This window comes from Perognathus longimembris, chromosome 22 (assembly GCF_023159225.1).
Source record: "Perognathus longimembris pacificus isolate PPM17 chromosome 22, ASM2315922v1, whole genome shotgun sequence".
Lineage (NCBI taxonomy): Eukaryota > Metazoa > Chordata > Mammalia > Rodentia > Heteromyidae > Perognathus > Perognathus longimembris.
In genome coordinates, this window is record NC_063182.1 from 16,913,138 (window position 1) to 16,935,436 (window position 22,299).

The 22,299-nt window shown below is 33.9% G+C and overlaps 1 protein-coding gene and 1 long non-coding RNA gene across 2 annotated transcripts in view; one reads left to right on the forward strand and one right to left on the reverse strand.

Moving 5' to 3' along the window:
- Positions 1-19,150, forward strand: part of Rasa1 (RAS p21 protein activator 1) — a 68,289-nt gene extending 49,139 nt beyond the window's left edge. Inside the window, exons 13-25 of the mRNA XM_048331562.1 lie at positions 2,430-2,507; positions 4,008-4,165; positions 4,515-4,591; positions 5,910-6,082; positions 6,332-6,491; positions 7,587-7,729; positions 8,805-8,920; positions 9,730-9,816; positions 12,231-12,298; positions 14,541-14,629; positions 15,680-15,757; positions 16,875-17,009; positions 18,804-19,150. Coding sequence (XP_048187519.1) covers positions 2,430-2,507; positions 4,008-4,165; positions 4,515-4,591; positions 5,910-6,082; positions 6,332-6,491; positions 7,587-7,729; positions 8,805-8,920; positions 9,730-9,816; positions 12,231-12,298; positions 14,541-14,629; positions 15,680-15,757; positions 16,875-17,009; positions 18,804-18,887 — 1,446 coding nt within the window. The 3' untranslated portion in view covers positions 18,888-19,150. The remainder of the gene's footprint in view (positions 1-2,429; positions 2,508-4,007; positions 4,166-4,514; positions 4,592-5,909; positions 6,083-6,331; positions 6,492-7,586; positions 7,730-8,804; positions 8,921-9,729; positions 9,817-12,230; positions 12,299-14,540; positions 14,630-15,679; positions 15,758-16,874; positions 17,010-18,803) is intronic.
- Positions 13,703-22,108, reverse strand: LOC125340112. The gene is made up of 3 exons (XR_007208685.1): positions 21,407-22,108; positions 21,075-21,151; positions 13,703-14,558 (listed from the first exon to the last, which is right to left on the reverse strand). It is a non-coding gene; the product is annotated as an uncharacterized LOC125340112 (long non-coding RNA).
- Between the last annotated feature and the right edge of the window lie 191 nt (positions 22,109-22,299).

The following is a 22,299-nucleotide window of genomic DNA, read 5'->3' on the forward strand; positions in this document are numbered from 1 at the left end:
AGGTATAAACAAGCTAGTTTTGCTAAAAAAAATTTTTTTCTCTTATTCAACCCACATTTGAACATAAATTCATTTATCAAGAGGAAAATATTTTAGGATTTTCTTTTGTGTATATGCTATAAGTATAGATATGTGTAATTGAACACTAGCCATCAATCCATACACAGTGCCCTTGTAACTTTTAAAATTGCAAGAAATTCTGTGAAGAAATGTTTTAAAAAAATTCCTTGGGAAAAAAACATTACATTGTCTTTAAACTTTGTATTTCTGGGTGTTCAGTTGTAATTTGTTTGAAGCTTTAATATTTCTGGTTGTTGAGGTTTATGTATGAATATTACTAGCTACATTACTACTGTATGTGATGGAAAGAACTTAAAGGAAATTTAAGAGACTAAAGAAAAATGGTGCTTTTAGAAGTAATTTCCCAATCCTGGATATAATCAGATTTTCTTAAAATAGGGATCTAGAGTGAGTCCGTGACTCAGAAATTATGAAAATATTTTACTTGGAGGATAAACTTGACAAATGAGAAATTGTTTTATGGCTTATAATTTAAGTCTTCATAAATTTATTCAACTACTTACTCATTTCCCTCACTTATAATAAAAGTATTGTAGTTATGTTTCCTTAAGTTTTAGATCAGAAAAGGCTCAGAAAATTCTGCTAATTTGATTATTTTTTGTTGTGTTTTAGCAGTGTTACTTTCTTATTTTTATAACCTTTAAGTAATTGTACAAAGGGGTTATTGAACAAATCAGTGGATTTCAATTGATCTCATCCCTTTTATTCTTCATCCTTTACAACTCAACTCCTCCCCTCAGTTTTCCTAGTTTCGTAGGATATGCATTCAGTATTAGGACTGCATTATTCCCACTTCTATCTTCATTGGCTATTTTTAAAACTGTAAGAAATTGAGTTAGGAATAGAAATTTAAGCTTCTTTGTCTTATTTTCTAATTATTTATCACCATTTACCCTCTTTCAGAATGAAAGCTGTGCTCCATGCTTTGATGATATTTCAGTTTTGAAAGCCTCTCTTGTTTTGTTAGAGTATTTATACAGATGTTTAATATTTGCATATGCTACTTAAAGTAAAACTCTTCTTGGATTTCCCATTTTTGTTGGTTTGATGGGCTGTGAGGTCTCTGGTATTTCTAAATGCTGTTGTAACTGATTGGGGCTTAAAGAAATTCTGTAAAAGTTAATAAGAGTTCGAGCTGGGGTATATGTTACACAGTATAATTGCAGATTCTATGAAGGTACAGCAAGAAGGATCAAGAGTTTAGCCCTTGTAAAGTTAGCTAGACTTTATCTCAAAAGAAAATGACATAATAAAGGGCTCAGAGCATGGCCCAAGTGTAGGGCATTTGTGTAGAATGTTCAAGGCTTAGGTGAGAGTAGGGAGGAGGGGTGCAGAAAAGGAGGGGCAAATGGTGAACAGATGCAGCAGTGATACTTAATAGACACTATGTTGAAATATACAACTGGTAGAGGGGGATGGAAAGGAAAAGCTGGAAGGGTGGGAGGGAAGGTGTGACACTGTTCAAAAAGAAATGTACAACCTCTCTGTACATCACTTTAACAGTAATAATATATATATATATTTTTTAAAAACACTACAAACCACTGAAGAAAACTGGAAAGTTCAGATTCATTGAAATAGTCAACAAGAGCCTTCCAGCTACATGTGTAAGCTAAAATGAATACTCACATTTTAAATATATGTGAATTGTTCCTTTTTCCAGAGCAGTAAGTTTACATGTTAAAAGAAAAATGTGATTGTTAGTGTCATTTGATTAGGCCAAAGAGATTTTTAAGAATCTAATTCTGTGTCTTAAAAAGTTACAAATAACTCAAATACCTTTGTGTATTTCTACCTATTTCATGGTTTAACGTATAAATGTTATCACATAAATCATTACTAGTTGGCTTTGCATTTGTCCCTTCCTCTCCTTACAAAATATATCCATTTAAATGTTATAGCTTGCCTTAGGTATTAAGAGTATTTAAGGTGTTAGACATAATTTGTGCTAGGTATCAAACATGTTTGTTTGGGAGAAGCAATTTTTTTAATACATGTTTTAGGTGTTTGATGTTAGACATATTTCTTTGGGAGAAACAATTTCCTTTATATATATAATATATATTATATATATATATTTGGGGTAGCTAATAGCTACCCTTTGGTATATACATAACACTAATTGAGGGTTTCTTTATAAATTCTTGCAGTTTTTTACAGAACTGTAGTGGTTTTGGTTATTGTTCTACTTTATTTAGGCCAGAAGAAATTATAGTATATTCTAGGATTGCCAGTCTAGAGAATGAACTGTTGAATTTGAAGAAAATAAGTTGATGATCAGAAAACAGTAAAAATAAATCATTTCTTTGAAATAAATTTTTTCCTTTTTTCCCCCCGTTTGTTTGTAGGATTGGATGAAAGGTCTGCAGGCATTTTGTAATTTACGGAAAAGCAGTCCAGGGACATCTAATAAACGCCTTCGTCAGGTAAAACTAAATTTAACTGGATTTGCCATTGTCACATTCTTTATTTTTCACTTTGTTCTTTATCTTTTCATTTCTACATGAACTACCTTGGACAATACTTTTTAAGGAAGTTAATCTTTTTTGGCATTTTAAAGCCTTGCTGTCACTCAATCACAGGAAAAATAGTAATTTCTTTATGAAAGAGAATATTCTTTATGTACCTATGCCAGTTCTTATAGTATGTTATACCAACTTTTGAGTAATGAAAAATTATTATTCTCTCACCTAAAATGACAAAACATTTTTCCCTTAAAAAGTTACCTTGAAAGATAAAACTTTATTGAAAAGGTTCTCTGGTTTATATTAATAATCCCAGTAAATAAACCTTTGGGTTTTTAATTCTCTAATTATTATTATTTTTTTTTTTTGGCCAGTCCTGGGGCTTGGACTCAGGGCTTGAGCACTGTCCCTGGCTTCTTTTTGCTCAAGGCTAGCACTCTGCCACTTGAGCCACAGCGCCCCTTCTGGCCATTTTCTGTATATGTGGTGCCGAGGAATTGAACCCAGGGCCTCATGTATATGAGGCAAGCACTCTTGCCACTAGGCCATATCCCCAGCCTATGTAATTATTTTTAAACCCACTGCATTATCTTCAGCTTTATTTAAAATCCTAAAGCTTGCCTATCCTTTTGTTACACAAAAAGGTAAGCTAGGCTTTCTCTTCATTTCCTTGGTTCATTAGGGCAATTTTATATCTTGTATTTTTTTCTCCTCCCATTGTTGTAATCTCCAGATTATTAGAAGGAATCAGGCAGATTGTGACATTCTTGTAATTTTTGAAAGAAGTTTAATAATACAGTTTGTATTTATTGACCACAGTTACTCTTAGATGATTTGTAGGATTTCCAGTGTTTGTCAAGTTTTATGTACTGTTCTAGGAGCTAAATAAATGGTTAATATTTGTGATTAAATATGATTTCTAACCTGAAGTCTGGCACTTCTGCAAGGATGGTTTATATACACAATTGTCATATACCTTTAAATGGGATTGTGTATATGCTATAGAAAGGCAGACCAAATTTTTGCAAATAAGAGAAAGTTAAATCTATGGAACTTAAAAAATGATTTGTTAGTATAATTACACCAATCATCTGTAGTCCATTTATTGCAAAAATCTGCAGTGTAGTCTTTAAATATTTTGTATATTAGAAAGACGAGGATCAAAAAGACTTAATTTGTCCAAGGTCACAGAAATAGTAGGTCATAAGGACAGAAAGAGAACCTGATAAAGGAGTGAGAAGATCTAAGTTTTGGTACTAAAACTGTCAAGTAGTATAGCATATTTGGATTTTGTATCCTTTTGATTAAAACCAGGATGTAAAATCAGTGTTTTAAGTAATATCTTTTGGCAGTAGAATTCTTTTACTGGAATAAAACGTTTAAGATAAGCATACTATAATGTTGATTGAGGTTGTCAGTTATTCTGGAAATCTGGGGCAATAATTTTTGTGTTTTCTTTAGGTCAGCAGCCTTGTTTTACATATCGAAGAAGCCCACAAACTCCCAATAAAACACTTTACTAACCCATATTGTAACATCTACCTGAATAGTGTCCAAGTAGCAAAAACTCATGCAAGAGAAGGGCAAAACCCAGTATGGTCAGAAGAGTTTGTATTTGAGTAAGTCTTATTTTAAAATTATATTAAATTATTTTTATAGTCATATTGAATTTTCTTTACTTTTCTGTGTGTTTAAATTGTCAGAACAGGGAATCCAGTCTTGTTGCTGTTAACAGTATTTTTTTCTTGATTTATCTTAAGAAAGAAATGTATGTCTTTATGTTAACTTTGATAACAAGTGTGTAATTGCTTATTGGTATTCTTGCTTGCCAAATAAAATATTTTGTGGATCTAGTTTTGAATATACCAAGCTTACAATATTTAGCAAAAGGGGCTTATTGACAGTAGAGCATAATGTGATTTGATGCCAGAACATTTTTTTTAATTCTTTTTCTCCTTGCTTCTTTAGTGATCTTCCTCCTGACATCAATAGATTTGAAATCACTCTTAGTAATAAAACAAAGAAAAGCAAAGACCCTGATATCTGTAAGTTAATATAGAAAATTTTTAAGGTTAAAAAAGCATATTTTAGGGCTAGGATTTGGCTACCATAGCAAAGCAAGTGCAAGGCCCTAGGTTCAATTCCTTGTACTGTACTAAAATCACCACAAAAAAAGGAAAAGCATGTTTTATATATTCTAGAATTCATAATGAAATATCTTAAAAATGAAAATTTAAAAGCAAATTCAAGTACAATACAATTTGAGATAACTTCTTATTGTGGTGACTATAGAGAGGATATATTTATTGAAGGAAAGGAGCAAAACGGCTAACTTGTGCAATACTGTAAGTCTGAGTTCTTAAGATTAAAATACATACCTCTATCCTCATCCATAATGAATTAAGAACCAAAAAAATTATTGTAGTTTTCTGTGGGTCTTCTTTCTTTCCCTCATTTTTACTTTAGCTTTATCTACTTTATAGTACTTGGATTATTTGTAAATATTACATTTTAAAAATTACTTTAGGGCTAGAGATGGTGGAATTAGCACTTGAATACTGAGGTGCAGTTCATGCACTAGCATGCATGAAATCTTTGAGTTCAGTCCATAATACTACTAAAAAAACTTTTTATGTTATTACTCATTATAATAGTGTTTTTCAGTTTTTGTTCTGAGCAGCACATTTCTTCACAGCTTATTTCGAGAACAGATGGCAGTGGGATTTAGCAATTCACATCAGGATGAATTAGGTTAATACCCTCTTAAAACTCCTCAGACTTAGAGAAGGAATTGATATGAATTAGACAGATCAAAGTCTGAATTTGTCTGTACAAAATGTTCAATAATTACTTAACATTTTTAGAGGTTCTTCATTACTTTTATGATAAAGTATTAATAAAGACATATAGGAAAGCCATACCTTTTATTTCAGCTGTCTCTTTTTTCTTTACCTTTTTACTTATCCTGTTAAAAATCACCTCTAAGCTTTTATCTTTGGGAGGGAGTTTTGAACATTCCCGGTTGCATTTGATCTTCCTCTGTATCACAAAAGCATTTATTCACTGTCACAGCACTCATCACACTATACCATAGTGATTTCATGGCAGGACTTAGTCCCTAAAATTCAGAGACATGTCTTGATCATCTTCACACCTTACATGCCAGCCTACCATGGTTTAGCACATAGACATACTGGCCTTTAGCAAGTGAAGGAGGCAGTTTAGTATTGAATTGGTGTTAGTGAACTCCTCTTTTAATAAAAAGAATTTAACATTAGAGAAAACTGAATGTCAGGAAAATTTACTTAAATGTCTGGCTATCATACTATTTCTATACAGTAATCATCTGCTTTTCTTTCAAAGTATTTATGCGGTGCCAGTTGAGCCGGTTACAGAAAGGGCATGCCACAGATGAATGGTTTCTGCTCAGCTCTCATATACCATTAAAAGGTATTGAACCAGGATCCCTGCGTGTTCGAGCACGATATTCTATGGAAAAAATTATGCCAGAAGAAGAGTACAGTGAATTTAAGGAGGTATTAAGTTATTTACTGTCTGATTTTAATGACATGATAGCAGAAACATTCAACAAAAGATTCATTAAGCTAAATTTACTAATTTTTTGGTTTTCATGACACTGGCCAAAGATTAAAAACTTTGTATGCAGATATATGTAGACTAAAAACTCATACTAGTTTTAATAAATTTATACAATGGATCTATTTCAAGATAAGAACATATGTTCTTTGTGCGTTCAACAGTTTTTTTTTTTTTGTCATTTCTAGCTTATACTGCAAAAGGAACTTCATGTAGTATATGCCTTATCACACGTATGTGGACAAGACCGAACACTACTGGCTAGCATCCTACTGAGGATTTTTCTTCATGAAAAGCTTGAATCATTGTTGTTATGTACACTAAATGACAGAGAAATAAGCATGGAAGGTAAAAGTTTGGATGTGTAATATTAAAAACTGAGTTAAGATTTTTATCAAATATACAGGTTTTGTCCTTATATTACAGTTAAATCACATTGCAAGTAAGTTTGTTTTATTTTTCCTTCATTAGCAGTTGCAGTTGGTGTTAATCCAGCTGTGACATAACAGGCATAGGTAGGGGGATTGCATTTGGAGGCTGGCTCATGCAAAAAGAGAAATCCTATTTGAAAAAATTTTTAAAGCAAAAAGAGCAGACACTGAAGCTCAGTGGATTGCATGCCTATCTAACAAGTACAAAATCTTAGGTTTAAAACCCCAGCCTGTGAAAAAAACAAAAAAACTGCAATTGGGATGTCAACTCTGACTGTTATATTAGAAGTATTAGAAGATATAAGTAAATGATTTCTGTCTGATCAGTTGTTTATAGCTTGATTAACAAAAAATAGTTGGGTTATTTACCATAATGTTTATTTTTGCTAATCCATTGCATAGAAATTGGAGGTCGGATATGTTTCATTTCTAACTTTTGTAGTAGTTCTTAGGTCATTGGACATGCAAGACTTTTAACAACTTACCAGGTCACAATAATATAATTTACCCCAGCACTTTGATTCTGTAACAGCCGTTGCTTCTGAGTTCCCTAAATGAACAATGTCTAAAATTATGAAAACTCTAAAAACACCAAAATATGCTAGATAGATAATGTGGTAAAGATTTTACTAAAACTCAATAGCCATGCTTTGTCTAATAATTATGAGACTTTATAGTATTCTCTTTAATTTGGAAATGAACTCAGTTCTCTTAAAAGCATGAAATTGGTAGGCAGCAAAGCAGACTTTGCTTCCTATTTTGTTACTAACTGGCTAGCATGTTAGACACATGACATAACCACTTGGAGACTTCATATTTTGTTACATGTACAGTGGTGCTTGTACTTCCCATTTGTGATCTACTACATAGGAATATAACATAAGTTGACAGAAATACAGTATGTTATATGCTACATGAAAAAACTCATTACTGAGGAACAATACACATGTTAAATTGACAATTTGATCATATCAATAGTTTTCTACAAATAATCTCCTAAATCTTGGTGCAGATGAAGCCACTACCCTATTTCGAGCCACAACACTCGCAAGCACCTTGATGGAGCAGTACATGAAAGCCACCGCCACACAATTTGTTCATCATGCTTTGAAAGACTCCATCTTAAAGATAATGGAAAGTAAACAGTCTTGTGAGGTAAGAATATGGTAGTTATAGTGTTTGAGTAAATAGCACATTTCATGAGAAAGTTATGTAGCAAATTACATTTTAAGAGAAATGTATTAGCTTTCAAAAATGAATTCTCAAAAGTTATTCTCTCTGCAGTAACTTATTAAAATGCTTTACAAAATACTTTTAAAAAAGGAAATATTGAGGGCTGGGGTACAGGGTGACAAGTGTGTAGTGACAACACTCACCTAGTATGCAGGAGGCTCCTCCCTAAGTTGAACTCCTGGCGGCACCATACAAAGTTCTTCACTTTGGTATTAGAAACCACCAACTTTTTGTGATATTTTGTGATTTCTCCTGGACTACCAAGTACAGCTTACTTTCAGAAATTGTGCAAAATCAGTAGACCCAAAAACTTTCTGGAGACTATTGTAAAGATTGAATATTCCTTGTCCAAAGTGCTGGGCAAGTACTTCAGATGTGAGAATATTTGCATATCTATAATTAGGTGTTTTGGGAATAGAACCCAAGTCTAAACATGATACACATTTTTATAAAGTAATTTTTATGACTGTACCCCCTCATATGAAGTCAGGCGTAAAAATTTCTCATGTGGCAACATGTCAGCACTCATGGATTGTTACATTAGAAATGCTTAAAATATAGGTTGAAGGTTTGGGGGAAAGATGGGGATGAATGAGAGTCAAAATCTTTTAAGATGAGTAAGGCTTCAGTACAAATCATAGTAAATTATTAAAAATCATGACTACCACGATTCATCATCAAAATCTCAGGTAGCTAATCTCATTTTAATGATAGATCAATTACAAAGGAACGTACTGAGTTTAAATTTTTAGGCTGATACACAATAGAATCAGGAATTATTTTTAATTCCGAGAGCTGACACATATTCTGTACCAAGCTATGAATTCTTACTAGTAACTTAAAGGGAAGAAATGAGTAATCTAGTTTGGAAATACAGGGAAAGGCACAGTTAATCTAATTATAAAGCAGGACATTTACGTAACGAGGGATAACTTTGAAAAGGGTAAATGTTTATGCTGATTTGAAGTTATTACTATGATTTTGATTTGTTCCTTAGTTAAGTCCATCGAAGTTAGAAAAAAATGAAGATGTGAACACTAATTTAGCACACTTACTGAACATACTTTCAGAGCTTGTTGAGAAAATATTCATGGCTTCAGAAATACTTCCACCGTAAGTGGTGAACTTTTTCACTTGGCAAGAAATTGTCTAATCTGTTGTTTTTTTTTTAAGAAACATTATTCTAAAATATGATTGCTTTCTTTTGTCATGAAAAAGTTGTTTTTAATCTTTGATATGAATGTTTAATGAAAGAGCAAAAATACAGGGAAATAATGAAAAAAGAGGAGTGATTGCCAGATGTGGTATATACTTATAATCCTAGCACTTGAGAGGCTGATTCAGGATTGTGAAATTTATGAATTTGGAGACAATTCTTACTTTAAAAAAGTGAAATAACCACATTCATGAAAATTATGTTTTTACAGGCCAATGTCTAATATATATATTTACATATGATACAGAGGACTCATAGCTTTATAGAGTAATTTATAAACATAAAATAATTATATATAAGATGATTGATCGATAGGAGCCTAGGGAATGAATAGAATTGAGATGTGGAAGATTTCTCTACATTTAGTCTATACTTTCTTTTTCAAAATGTACACTAGAGTTCTGAGTGTGGCTCAGTGATACAGGACCTGACTACCGGATATGAGGCCCTTGTTTCAATCTCTAACTCTACCAAAGAAACAGAACAAATCAAAACTTCATATTTTTCATTAACTAATGCACAATTTAAAATTAATGATTACAGCAGTTGTGTTAGACACACTCATTACTGTTGGCAAACAATTTCTTTGGTAGGGAGAGGAAGGCGAATCACATTAAAGTATAATAAGTATAAATTGAGTTTTGTCTGCAATAAGATTAGTATTTAGTTGCTTTCTGTATTGAGATGATTGTGTTATTTTTGGCAGGACACTGAGATATATTTATGGGTGTTTACAGAAATCTGTTCAGCACAAGTGGCCTACAAATACCACCATGAGAACAAGAGTTGTTAGGTAGGTCATGTTCAATACTTCAATTGTTACATAATTATATATAGTAATACTGATTATGTGTATGTATTATATATAAAGGTATGAGGAGATTTAGTGATAAGAACAAAGAGAAACAATGGAACCATTTAAATTTTAGTTGGTCTGTAACAAAATCTGTATCTCCAGGCTAATCTTCAATCAGCACTTGTTTCATTCTGCTCCTGGAAGAAGAGTAATCAGAAGTGTAGTTGGGTGTGGTGATGCATACCCTGTAATCTTAGTAGTTGGGAGGCTAAGAGGGGGTCACCAGATCAAGGATGGGCTACACTATATTATCTAAGAAAGAAAAAAGCAAAAAGAACTGCTTTGGCAGGTCCTGGAATTTGATACCTTATACGTGGAAAATTCATTACTGTTCTTCTAGCTTATTATTCCAATGTGGAAGCAGATTTGAGTATGCTAAATTGTCTAAAGTTACAGTGAATTGTGTCTAAGGCAGAACTGAAACAAACCTAATATGTAACCTATTATCTTTCAAAACATTGTTGGAAGATTTTCCTTAGTACAGCCTCCAAAATACAAGGTGACTAATGCAAACAAGTCAGAAAATACAAGAATTTACCTAATACCATGTAAGATCTGCACTGCCAGTTACATGAAATCTCAAAAAGAAAAAAGGCAATCACTAAAGACATCGTATTGTACATTTTCCTTTGAAGTGTTTTAGTAATCTTACCAACAATCTAAATTTTGTTTAGTGGCTGCTTTTTGCAGATAAAACCCTCTCGAGAGCCTACAGGAATAGCTCAGTGGCAGAGCACTCACTTAACACACACAGGACACTGGTTTGATCCTCAGGACTGACAAAATACTAGTTAGCTATAGCAAAAGAATTAAAACAAAGGAGTCTGTCATTTATAAGTCCATGTCAGTACATGTATGTGCATTGTGGAAATTAAGCTATTCAATAAACTAAGTTTGAAACGAGTAAAATTGCCAGGAAAACACAGTAGGAAATCCTGCTGTGTTGTTTAGTGTAACAGGATGTTTTTAGTGGAAATCATCTCCCAACATAATGGTTTGTTCTTAGTAAGCTTTTAAATATGTCTTAAGTAGTTATATGTCCTTGTCCAGTTTCAGATTACCTCTGAAAGTTCAAAGTAGATTTCCACCCTGGAATTCTTACATGGTTCAATGTGACCAAGTAAAATTTCAGTTTCATGGGCTCAATGTGAATATCAAATGTTTTTTCAAATGTTTATTCAAGAATTTTCATGCTTTAGAAAAAAGATACAACTATAAAGACTTGAGTCCAAAGTTGGTAAGGTGACATATGTTTGAAGGCAAATGCTGTGAAGCTCGGGGGCAGAGTGGGAATTTCTTTTTAGGCTTATATTGATACTAATTTTTGCTGTAATTATTTTGTAGTTTAACAAGTTTGGAACCTTTAGACTCCTGATATTTTTTTATTCAGAAAGCTTTCAGAGTTCCATTGTTGTATTACACATTTTCTTTTATCAAGGATTTGGTGATAGTAATAATGGGTTCCTATTCATTTTTAGCAACAAAACTGATATAGCCAACAGTATGACCGACTTTACTGGATGCTCTGTTTAAATAAATTTTAGAAGAAAGAAAAGTGAGAGAATGAATTTTTGAACCTTACAGAGCTGTGTCTATTGAAGGTTTAACTCCTATAGTATTTCAGAAATGCTTAAGGTTCTTGAAGGATGCTGTTTGCTCTAGGGTAACTAGAAGTTTAGAAGAAACATCAGTGAGGTAGTAAACAACTGGTAAACTTAACATCTTCCTGAAGCAAATCTAAAACTCTAGATTTGGAAAAATTAATGCAAGATATATTTGTTAAAACACAAATCTGACTTAATGTCTACTTTATATATATATATTTTTTATTATCAAACTGAATTACAGAGAGGTTACAGTTTCATACATTAGGCATTTCTTGTACTGTTTGTTACCTCGTCCCTCATTCCCCCCTCTCCCCCCCCCCCGAGTTGTTCAGTTCATTTACACCAGTTTTGCTTTTATAGTTGTCTTTTTTACCCTGTGTCTCTCAGTTTTGGTATTCCCTTCCAGTTTCCTAGTTCTAATACCAGTATACCTGGTTTCCAATATACTCAGATAAGGTACAGAGAAAGTGTAGGTACAACCACAGGAAGGTGATAGAAGATCATCAGTAATAGAGGCTACAATTACATATGGCACGTTGAAAGTAGTTACAACTGTGATAAAACATTCTTGTTTTGTTAAAATAAAGGACTACTCTAAAGCATAAGTGTAATATTTTCTTAAATATTTTTTTCCTGCATTAATTCAGAGCAAAGGCTGTGGTTCTACGAGGTTTAGCAGTTCTGTTTATAATGTTAATGTAAAATATAAAATAATTTTCTCAAAATATTTTCTTCCCCATTCAGTGGTTTTGTTTTTCTTCGGCTTATTTGCCCTGCCATCCTGAATCCACGGATGTTTAATATCATTTCAGGTAATTAGCTTTCATATATTTTGAAAGAAATCAGAACAGTTTCATACTACTTGGTAAGAATACTGTTTTCTTTTTAAAATTTGATTTTTAATAAATTATCCAATTCTCAGAAGATTCCCCTTTTCTACTTAAGATGACAGAAATATATTTATTGTACTGTCTCTACATATATTTCAATCTTTTTTGGAAACTTTACAGTGTGTAACTTCAGCTTTTATAAGTTGAGAAGAGCTTTAGTGTGTTTAGTCTAAGCTAGACTATTATAAGCTAGAAGTCTTTAAGATCAAATCTTCAGTAGTGCTGTGTGAATACTTGTAAAGAAAGTAGCTTCCTGCCACCACTGAGGTATAGAAGTGGTATACCCATCACCCACTACCAGGGCAAAGGAAAGCATCAGTGCTAAAGGTGTAATGGATGTGAATATTGCTTTACAAGAGGTGCTGAAGCCATCCTATTCACAGTAGTCTAGCCAGAACTTTAGAAATGCTCCAAACACTTGGATCCAACTGTAGTGAACCAATGTATGTCAAGTTGACAAGAGGCCCTTTGTGCAAAACATGAAATCACTTCATTACAGTTGATCATGACAAGAAATTAGGGCAGAAGTAGGCCTCTGCAAACTGATTTGTGGCAGTCTCTAAAGCCAAATATGACATCGGAGAGTACTTCAAATGCAAGAAATAAAGTTGGCTTAAAAAAAAAACACAAAAATTAGCCCTGGTTAAGACTTTTGTCATCAATTTATATAATGTTACCTGGCCATTTTATACTCCAGGAAGCCTGACTCAGTTTTGCTTATTGTCCATAAATTCATGATGATGTGACTTTCAGATTTATAAGCATGCAAAAAAAAAAAAAAGATAGCTGGTATTCTTGAATCTTGTAATGAGCTATTACTAATAGAAAGATCATTTTAACCCAATCAACCTAAAAGTTCAATTAAAATACTGAGTTGGGTGTTATAGTGTTGGCCTCTAATCATATCATTTGGGGTTAAAATAAGAGGATCCTAGAGTATGAGGCCAACATACTGGGCTACAAAAAAAAATTGAAAACAGCCTGATGGACACATACCTTGTAATCCGAGTATTCAGAAAACTTGGCGAGGAAGGATCTTTTCAGCTCAATCTTTTTCAATATTTTGATGATTACATTTATAGCCATCACATTAAAAATTGTAAGCTAGGGGCTGGGAATATGGCCTAGTGGAAAGAGTGCCTGCCTCGTATACATGAGTCCCTGGGTTCAATTCCCCAGCACCACATATACAGAAAACGGCCAGAAGTGGCGCTGTGGCTCAAGTGGCAGAGTGCTAGCCTTGAGCAAAAAGGAAGCCAGGGACAGTGCTCAGGCCCTGAGTCCAAGGCCCAGGACTGGCCGAAAAAAAAAATTGTAAGCTAAGCTGAGCACCACTGACTGTACCTATAATCCTCTGTGGCTGGAACTTGGAGAATTGAAGTTTGAAGTCAGCCCTACAGCATTTACCGATAAGTAAATGTGCTAGGGTCCATTTTTATAGCCACAAGTACTATATTTACATTCCACTATATTTTATAGGGAAATCTTTCCTGAGCTTTAAAATATTTTCAGAATTTATTAAATTTTATAATTTTTCCTTGAAAATACAGTAAAACTCCCAGACTTTTTGTTTTCCTACATCTTTAAAGTGAAATGAACTGTTTGCAGTTAGTGGGCTGTAAATAACAGTTTGGGCAGGAACTTGGAAATTGTTAACCCAGATGGATTGAAATTATTTGCTTTGTGAATTAGCCCTGGAAAGTTTTTGGAGTTTTTGCAGCAGTATATAGATCAGAACTTTGTGAGGCATTTTGAAATATTATCATCTAGTTGGGAATTGCTGAGCTTTATAGTACCCTTTCATAACCTTAGTTTTTCCCTTAAGTTCTTTTGGGCTCAGTGCAGTGGTACATGTTTAAAATCGCAGCTACATCAAATAGGAGGCACTATCAGAAAGATAAAGCAAAAGAGGGGTGATGCATGACTTAAGGTGTAGAGTGCCTATCTAGCAAGGATAGGGTGGTGGAGGGGAGAGTGGGACAGGGACCAGGGTCCTCAGTATTGCTCAAGGAACCAAAAAAGACAGATCACATATTACAATTCAAGTAGGTCAAATAGGAAAAGATCAATATTTTAACAGTTACACAACACTAAAATGCTAAGTTTATAATTCTTTACCTGGAAAAAGTACCTTTGGAGTTATTGTGCCTAAATTTTCTTACAGATTCCCCATCTCCTATTGCTGCAAGAACACTGATACTAGTGGCTAAATCTGTACAGAATTTAGCAAATCTTGTTGAATTTGGAGCTAAGGTAAAACCCATTTTAATACTTTAATTATAATTTGTGAATGAAGCATTCACATTATAAAACCATCAAAAAAACTTAGACTTTTAATATTGTAAGTAAAACCCACCATTTTATTCATTATGCAAATTCCTCAAGAGCAATTTGTTCAAATTCTTTTCCCTTAAATATAAAGGTCACTGAGCAGGATTATAGCCATGTTATTTATTTCACAATAAAAATTCACTGTAAACCTAAAGATATATATTCATGTGAGTTTTTAATGCACATAGTCAAAATAAGGATGTGAAACAAGTAAAATAGAATTAATTTTTTGATTGGGACTATATTGTCACCAAGTTTGGTTGCTTAAAACCTGGAAACATTTAACTTTATATTAAGTATGCCATTATGTAAATATACAGTCCTCTATTACACAAACTACTCAGTTTATTCCCCTCATTACCATAACAAGTATCCATTTATGCACTCCCTTTTGTACTTGTCCATTTCCTAAATGTTGGGGTAGGAATCATAATTGAATTAAATAGTTAGGATTTACCAATATAAGATTTTTTTTTCTTCTGACAACCTAATGAGAAATTCTATCTTCTTAAAATTTTTGTCCGATAACGTGACTACGTTACTTGTTTCTTTATTACTCTTACTAGCCTTTCATGTCTGCATCTTTTAATCCTTTTTCTTAAAGCATACTTTTTAAGTGGCTTGGAATTTTGACCAGTTTATACTGGTTAACTTTTGAATTTACCTGAATCCTGAAGATCATTATGGATTTTTCTCATTGTGGTTCTTCTTGCAAAAAGAGCTGGATTTATAAGTTCTGTGTTTCAGTAATCTTTTCCAATGCATAACTAAGTAATTTGTGTCTTCAGACTATATGCTATGATTTGTATTTTGGCACATAATTTCTCAGTCATTAAAGTCACCTCTCCTATAGAAAGAATATAACTGTCATAATTAAATTCTTATAAACTTGCTGTTACTGATGAAAGTTTTTGTTATAGATTGATTACACAATTGTTTCTAAGCCAATGGCAAGCTTTTTTCTTTTTAAAGGAGCCTTACATGGAAGGTGTCAATCCATTTATCAAAAGTAACAAACATCGAATGATCATGTTTTTAGATGAACTTGGGGTACGTATGTGATTTTCAACTACTTTAAGACCCATACTTAATATAGCAGAACCCATGTAAGCAACAACCTTTAGATTTTTTATATAGAAGTTACAAAATGTTTCTGCCTTTCCATACAAAAGTTAACTTGTGTGTAGTCATAAGCATTTATTTACATACTAAATAGAAGCCACTGTAGCTTTTGTAGTTTGTGTTTGCCATTCATAATCCTTTTACTTCTCACCAAGCTCAATAAGTAACTGCTTTATTTGCATTTATACAGTTTTGAGCACGTACAGTAAAAAAGTGCTAATACACATTTTATTGAGTTTGGTTGATGCAGGAAAGCCCACAATGTTACGCTGCCTGAACGTAACTATTTTTCCTCAATGGAGCCCACAGATACCAACAGTCTACTACTATAAATAGACTGGATAATGAGTTTTCTTATGAGGCTTTTCATAACATTATTGTAACAATGTGTCTTGGTGTGCATTCTTTGTTTGAAGTTATTCATGGAGTACTTTGAGATCTTTGGATGTGTAAAGTGTTTTTCAGTCTAAAGTTAAACGTTCAGCTGTTTTTGTTGTTTTTTTTCCAATAAAATCCATGGATTTGGTGTTCCACTACATTCAGTGTGATCACCAGTGGCTCATCTGGACTTTTCTAATAAAGTTACAACACACAATTAAAACTTATAATTTCTAAGACCTTGTAGTTCTATAAAGTGAATTTTTTATACTTCAATAGTGTAATTCTTATATGCTGATGATTTTGTAGATGATATAGTAGTAAAGTGAGATTCTGTCTGAATTTTGAATTACATTTAATGTAGATTAGCAGCTAATAACTATATTTACTGTGTATTCAGATCTGTAGCTTTTAGGTAACCCATTGTTTTAGAATTAATATTCAGCCATGCTGTGGAAGAAAATGGAACTTAGCTTTAATGTAAATACAGGTGTATGTTATACCCTAGTAAGAATCTTTTTAAGTTTAAGAGAAAATTTTGAAATTAAAGGTTATCAATCTTAAATCATTATGTTAAAAATTGCATTTACCATATCCAGTTAGCATAATTTCAGAAGGAAATACCAGTTTATTGATTTCTAAATGAAGCTTTATAATTCCTTTAAAGAATGTACCTGAACTTCCGGACACTACAGAACATTCTAGAACTGACTTGTCACGTGATTTAGCAGCGCTGCATGAGATTTGTGTGGCTCATTCAGATGAACTTCGAACACTCAGTAATGAACGTGGTGCACAGCAGGTAGGTTTCAACTGCAAAATGGTATTCACATACTCTAACAGTGTAAGTAAAAAAGCAGATGAGCTAACATAGGTGAGATCACTTCTTTTTTCCTAAAAGTTAGTCTTATGCAGTGCATGACAAAAATGATTCTCAAGTTGTGAAACACATGAGATTTAAAAAGCATGAAAAACTGCCATAGACCCTAGAATACTGGGGTCAAATAGGAATTCAAAGAAGAGCAGAACATAGTGTTAAAAAAAAACCCACTAGTCAATATTCAGACTTCAGTTAGAAATAGACTGGGATATGCCTAAAGAGGGATCATAAATTAAAAGGGCCTAATCTTGTATTAAGACACTGGAGATAACTTACTTGCATTTTAAATTGTTTTTGCTGGGATAAAGACAACTGACATGAAGTCACAGTGGTAAAATTTGCTAATCAAGACACATTTAAGATGGCTTAATCCATGGTTTCTGGAGATACAATGAATGTTGTCACTGTACTGGCTAATCACTTTTCGGACAGGGACTTTGCAAAAGATGTTAAAGCAGTCTGGGAATATGGGCTAGTGGTAAAGTGCTCACCTCGTATACATGAAGCCCTGGTTTCGATACCTCAGCACCACATAAACAGAAAAATCTGGAAGTGTGCTGTGGCTCAAGTGGTAGAGTGCTAGCCTTGAGCAAATAGAAGCCAGGGACAGTGCTCAGGCCCTGAGTTTAAGCCCCAGGACTGACCAGAAAAGGAAAAAAAAAAAAAGAGCAATTCTGAATTTTCCCTAAACTAAGATTTTAGAATCTTCAAGTTCCCCGTCAGCCTCTGCCAAGTCTGGACAGCAGTCTTTTTTTTTTTTTTTTTTTTTTTTTGGCCAGTCCTGGGCCTTTGGCTCTGGGCTGGAACACTGTCCCTGGCTTCTTTTTGCTCAAGGCTAGCACTCTGCCACTTGAACCACAGCGCCACTTCTGGCCATTTTCTGTATATGTGGTGCTGGGGAATCGAACCCAGGGCTTCTTGTATAGGAGCAAGCACTCTTGCCACTAGGCCATAGTCCCAGCCCCCAGACAGCAGTCTTGTTCAGTAGATTTTACTTTTTTTTGCTGGGCCTGGGGCTTGAACTCAGAGCCTGGGCACTGTCCCTGAGCTGCTTTGTGCTCAAAGATAATGTCATAGTTTGAGTGATAATTGAACCATTTCCAGCTTTTTCTGAGTAGTTTACTGGTGATAAGGGTCTCATGGGTTTTCCTTCCTCAGGCTGGCTTCAAACTGTGATCCTCATACCTTAGCCTTTGGAGTAGGTAGGATTATAGGTATGAACCACTGGTGCCCAGCTTTATTTATTATTATTTTTGGCCAGTCCTGGGGCTTGAACTCGGGGCCTGATCACTCTCCCTGGCTTCCTTTTGCTCAAGGCTAGCACTCTACCACTTGAGCCAAAGGGCCACTTCTGGCCTTTTCTGTTTATGTGGTGCTGAGGAATCAAACTCAGAGCTTCATGCATGCTAGGCAAGCACTTTACTGCTAAGACATTCCTGGCCCTTTAATTTTATTTTTAGTGGTCACTTTATCTTTAGAACACTTTCATCTGGCAATGAAGAATGATAATGGGTATCCAGAAATTTCCTTCACAGTGCAAAGTTTTTCTCTCTTGGCTATTGGCAAACATATTCAGGCAAGGTCTGATTGTTAAATCTCATACTTTGAGGTAAAATGCTGATATCTTACAGATTTCTTTACTTTGACATAGCTTTTTCAATTCAGGTTCCCATCCTGACATTTTAGACTAAGTTGTCATTTATTTATTTTGTTTAGCATGTACTGAAAAAGCTCCTGGCTATAACAGAACTGCTTCAACAAAAACAAAACCAGTATACAAAAACAAATGATGTCAGGTAGCAGCCTTCATCCTGGTGTCCTGCATGGATTCAGCATGCCCTACATTGTAATTCACGTCAGTATAATATTTCCTTTGCTCTTGCCAAAAAATAGCACACCTTTCCACATTCCAGTGATGTGTGAGCTATGCAAACAAAACCCAAGATTTTGCTGGTAAATACTGTACCAGCAACTTTGTAAGCTATCTGTGCAGGATATTTGCACTTTTTCCACATGGAATCTTTACCAAACTCTGAGCCTTGGTGTACAGATTAACTTTCACACAAAAAAAGAGGAAAAAAAAGCTACACTTGTGTCTTGAACTATGAAAATATATTTTCAATACATCCAATTGCCAAAGTTTTGCTGTCTCTATGAAAAAGAACTATGAAATCAACTGACAAGGAAAAGCATTCTCTATTAACAGCTGAAAATAACTGGATTACGGACTGTTATTACTACATCTTCTTCCTGATTAAGAATATGACCATTTGACTGTTCAATGACTTTATTTGTATTTACAGTTTCCAGAATTTGCCATTCTAATAGGAACAATCTTTGCTGTATACTTTTTTAAAAATACTGTGCTACTTTTTCTGGAACTGTTAAAATATACAGAATGGATCTATTGTTCATCAGCTTTATTTTTGAACATACCACTTATTTTGTTGAATTGTCAAAGACTGTATTTAGATCTCATAATGCTTTTTGTTAAATGTTTACAACAGTAAATAAGTCTGAATTCAATAAATATTATTGGTCTTTGTATTGATCACTGCATGTTACCTTTTCAGCCTTTTTCTACATTGCCAATTTCTTTTATGTAAAAAACACAATGCTTTGGTTAATTCTACATCAGACCTTGTGTGTGTGTGTGTGTGTGTGTATCCCTCTCATTATACAACTTCATCAATCACTTATCCATCCTTGAACTTCTACTTGTTATTATCTGATGGATATTTACTTTTACTGTATAGTTTTATTTGCTTCTGTGTATGTATGTGTATTTTTGTGAAGTGTTCACAGGGATAAGTTAAAATAAAACCAAGGGATATCTTGCACAATTGATTAATTCCATCTAAATATACTAACCATTTTAATTTATGTTCTTCTTCCTTTAGGGGCAGTTCAAACTTTAGCACCAGAGCAAGTCAGGGAGAATATGAAACTTCAGATCCAATATTTTGGCTAATGGTTCTTTTTCAAAAAGAGTTCTATTTATTATATAGAGAGAACATTTCTATTTCATTCTGTATTATTTCCTTCCATAACTGAGCAGGAGGAGTAAGGCACATGAAAAACTTAAGGCAAAATATCACTAGTAACCAAAGTAGGTAAGATGGTAATCAAGAAGCTGAGGACAATCAGCTCCATCAATAAAGAAAAACTATCCCATCCAAGATTCCAAGAAAACAGCCGGGGCTGGGGATATAGCCTAGTGGCAAGAGTGCCTGCCTCGGATACACGAGGCCCTAGGTTCGATTCCCCAGCACCACATATACAGAAAACGGCCAGCAGTGGTGCTGTGGCTCAAGTGGCAGAGTGCTAGCCTTGAGCGGGAAGAAGCCAGGGACAGTGCTCAGGTCCTGAGTCCAAGGCCAAGGACTGGCCAAAAAAAAAAAAAAAAAAAAAAAAAAAAAAAGAAAGCCGATTCTAATTTTCTGGGGGAAGTAATTCAGGATTTATCTGGGATCAAACCTCAGGCCTCCTGCACCTGAGGCAAGTGTTCTACAACTAAGGAATATCCATAACCCTTAAGGGCTTAAAATATGTATGCGTAGTAGTTTTCAACTGCAAAACATTTCTATGGAGGAAGCTAACCTTATATAGCTATAAGTAAAGTTTCAACAGTGACACCGGTCAATATAGTTCACTCCCTCCGTTTTACATTGATGTTATAGAACCTGTGCTCTTTGCAGTAGCACCCTAGTATTGTTTGCTGATTTATAGGACAGAAGGTTGACTAGAAGTTATGTGGACTAGTTGATGGGGATACAGAACCCAAAACATTTAAATAGGCAAAAAGTCCAAACTAGTGTGAGGCACTTTAGATTGCTTCTACTAAATTTCAGTTTTAGCCATACTTACTCCTCATTATAAAATGCTTTTTTTTTTCTGACACTTAAAAATTCAAAGCTGAGAAACTTACCTCATCTTATATTTTAATGACTTTGTCTCATCAACTGGAATGGGGAACTTGTTACTTACCTTTGTAGGCCCTGCAGTAACTATATTGAAATAAAATCTCTCAACATTAACTTTGCTCTGATGCCAAACTTAGTGATCTGAAAGGAAAACAAACTGTGAGCCTTTTGCAGTCTTTCTATAGCTTAGCATAATGCTACTTAACGTGAGCTATACAAGCTCTGATTTCTTCTACTCTGGATCTGTAGAACCCTATTTTTGTAGGTTTTTTTTATGAGCAAGAAACCAAAAATATAAAAATAAAAAACACACTCAAACCTAAAATATAAAGTATTAGAGATAAATATGGATTAAGAAAATATGATCACAAATTAAGATATAACACTGCTACCTACCATCATGGGAAGTAGAGCCTGGGATGCAGCAAGTCTTAAGTCTTGTATTCCTAAGATTTAATTAGATCCAAGGCAAATGAATTTTTCAGCATTTTCTTGAGCCGATTTTCCAGAAAAACAATTCATCTGGTAGACACATTCAAAAATCATTTATTTTTTACAATGCTTTATTATAAACATAGCCACTTGTGACTAGCATATTAGCATATGGAGACATTAGTGTATATATTTTCTAGATTTTCTGTGTGGTGAATTGGTTAAAAAAGTATTTAAAATTTACCAAAGTGTATAGCAAAGTAGAGACTGCCCTGATTTATACCTAAATAATTTGATGCCATAGTGTGTTTTTGTTTTTATATCAGTTTCTCAATTTGAAATAAGTACCTTGGACACATTTAATATGTAAAATTACTAGTAACACCTATTTTTGTATATAGAGGTAATCTAACAGGTTAGTTATGTAGGTGAATATACAAATTAGGTCTTTAGGCAACTACTTAAGACTATGTATTTTAAATATGAATGTTTTCTCAATAACTTAGGACAATAATGTTAATTCGCCAGATAACTTTGTTTTAGTACCAAAAACAATTATATTCTGCATTTCAGGGAAGACTAATTGGAAATTAGTTATGGTTGGGGCATAATTATCAAAGCATAATTATCAAAACAAGTTGCTATTTTACTTATTTATTTTTTTTGCCAGTCCTGGGGCTTGGACTCCGGGCCTTAGCACTGTCCCTGGCTTCTTTTTGCTCAAGGCTAGAACTCTACCTCTTGAGCCACAACACTACTTCCAGCTTTTTCTGTTTTATGTGGTGCTGAGTAATCAGACCCAGGGCTTCATGCATGCTAGGCAAGCACTCTACCGCTAAGCCACATTCCCAGCTAAA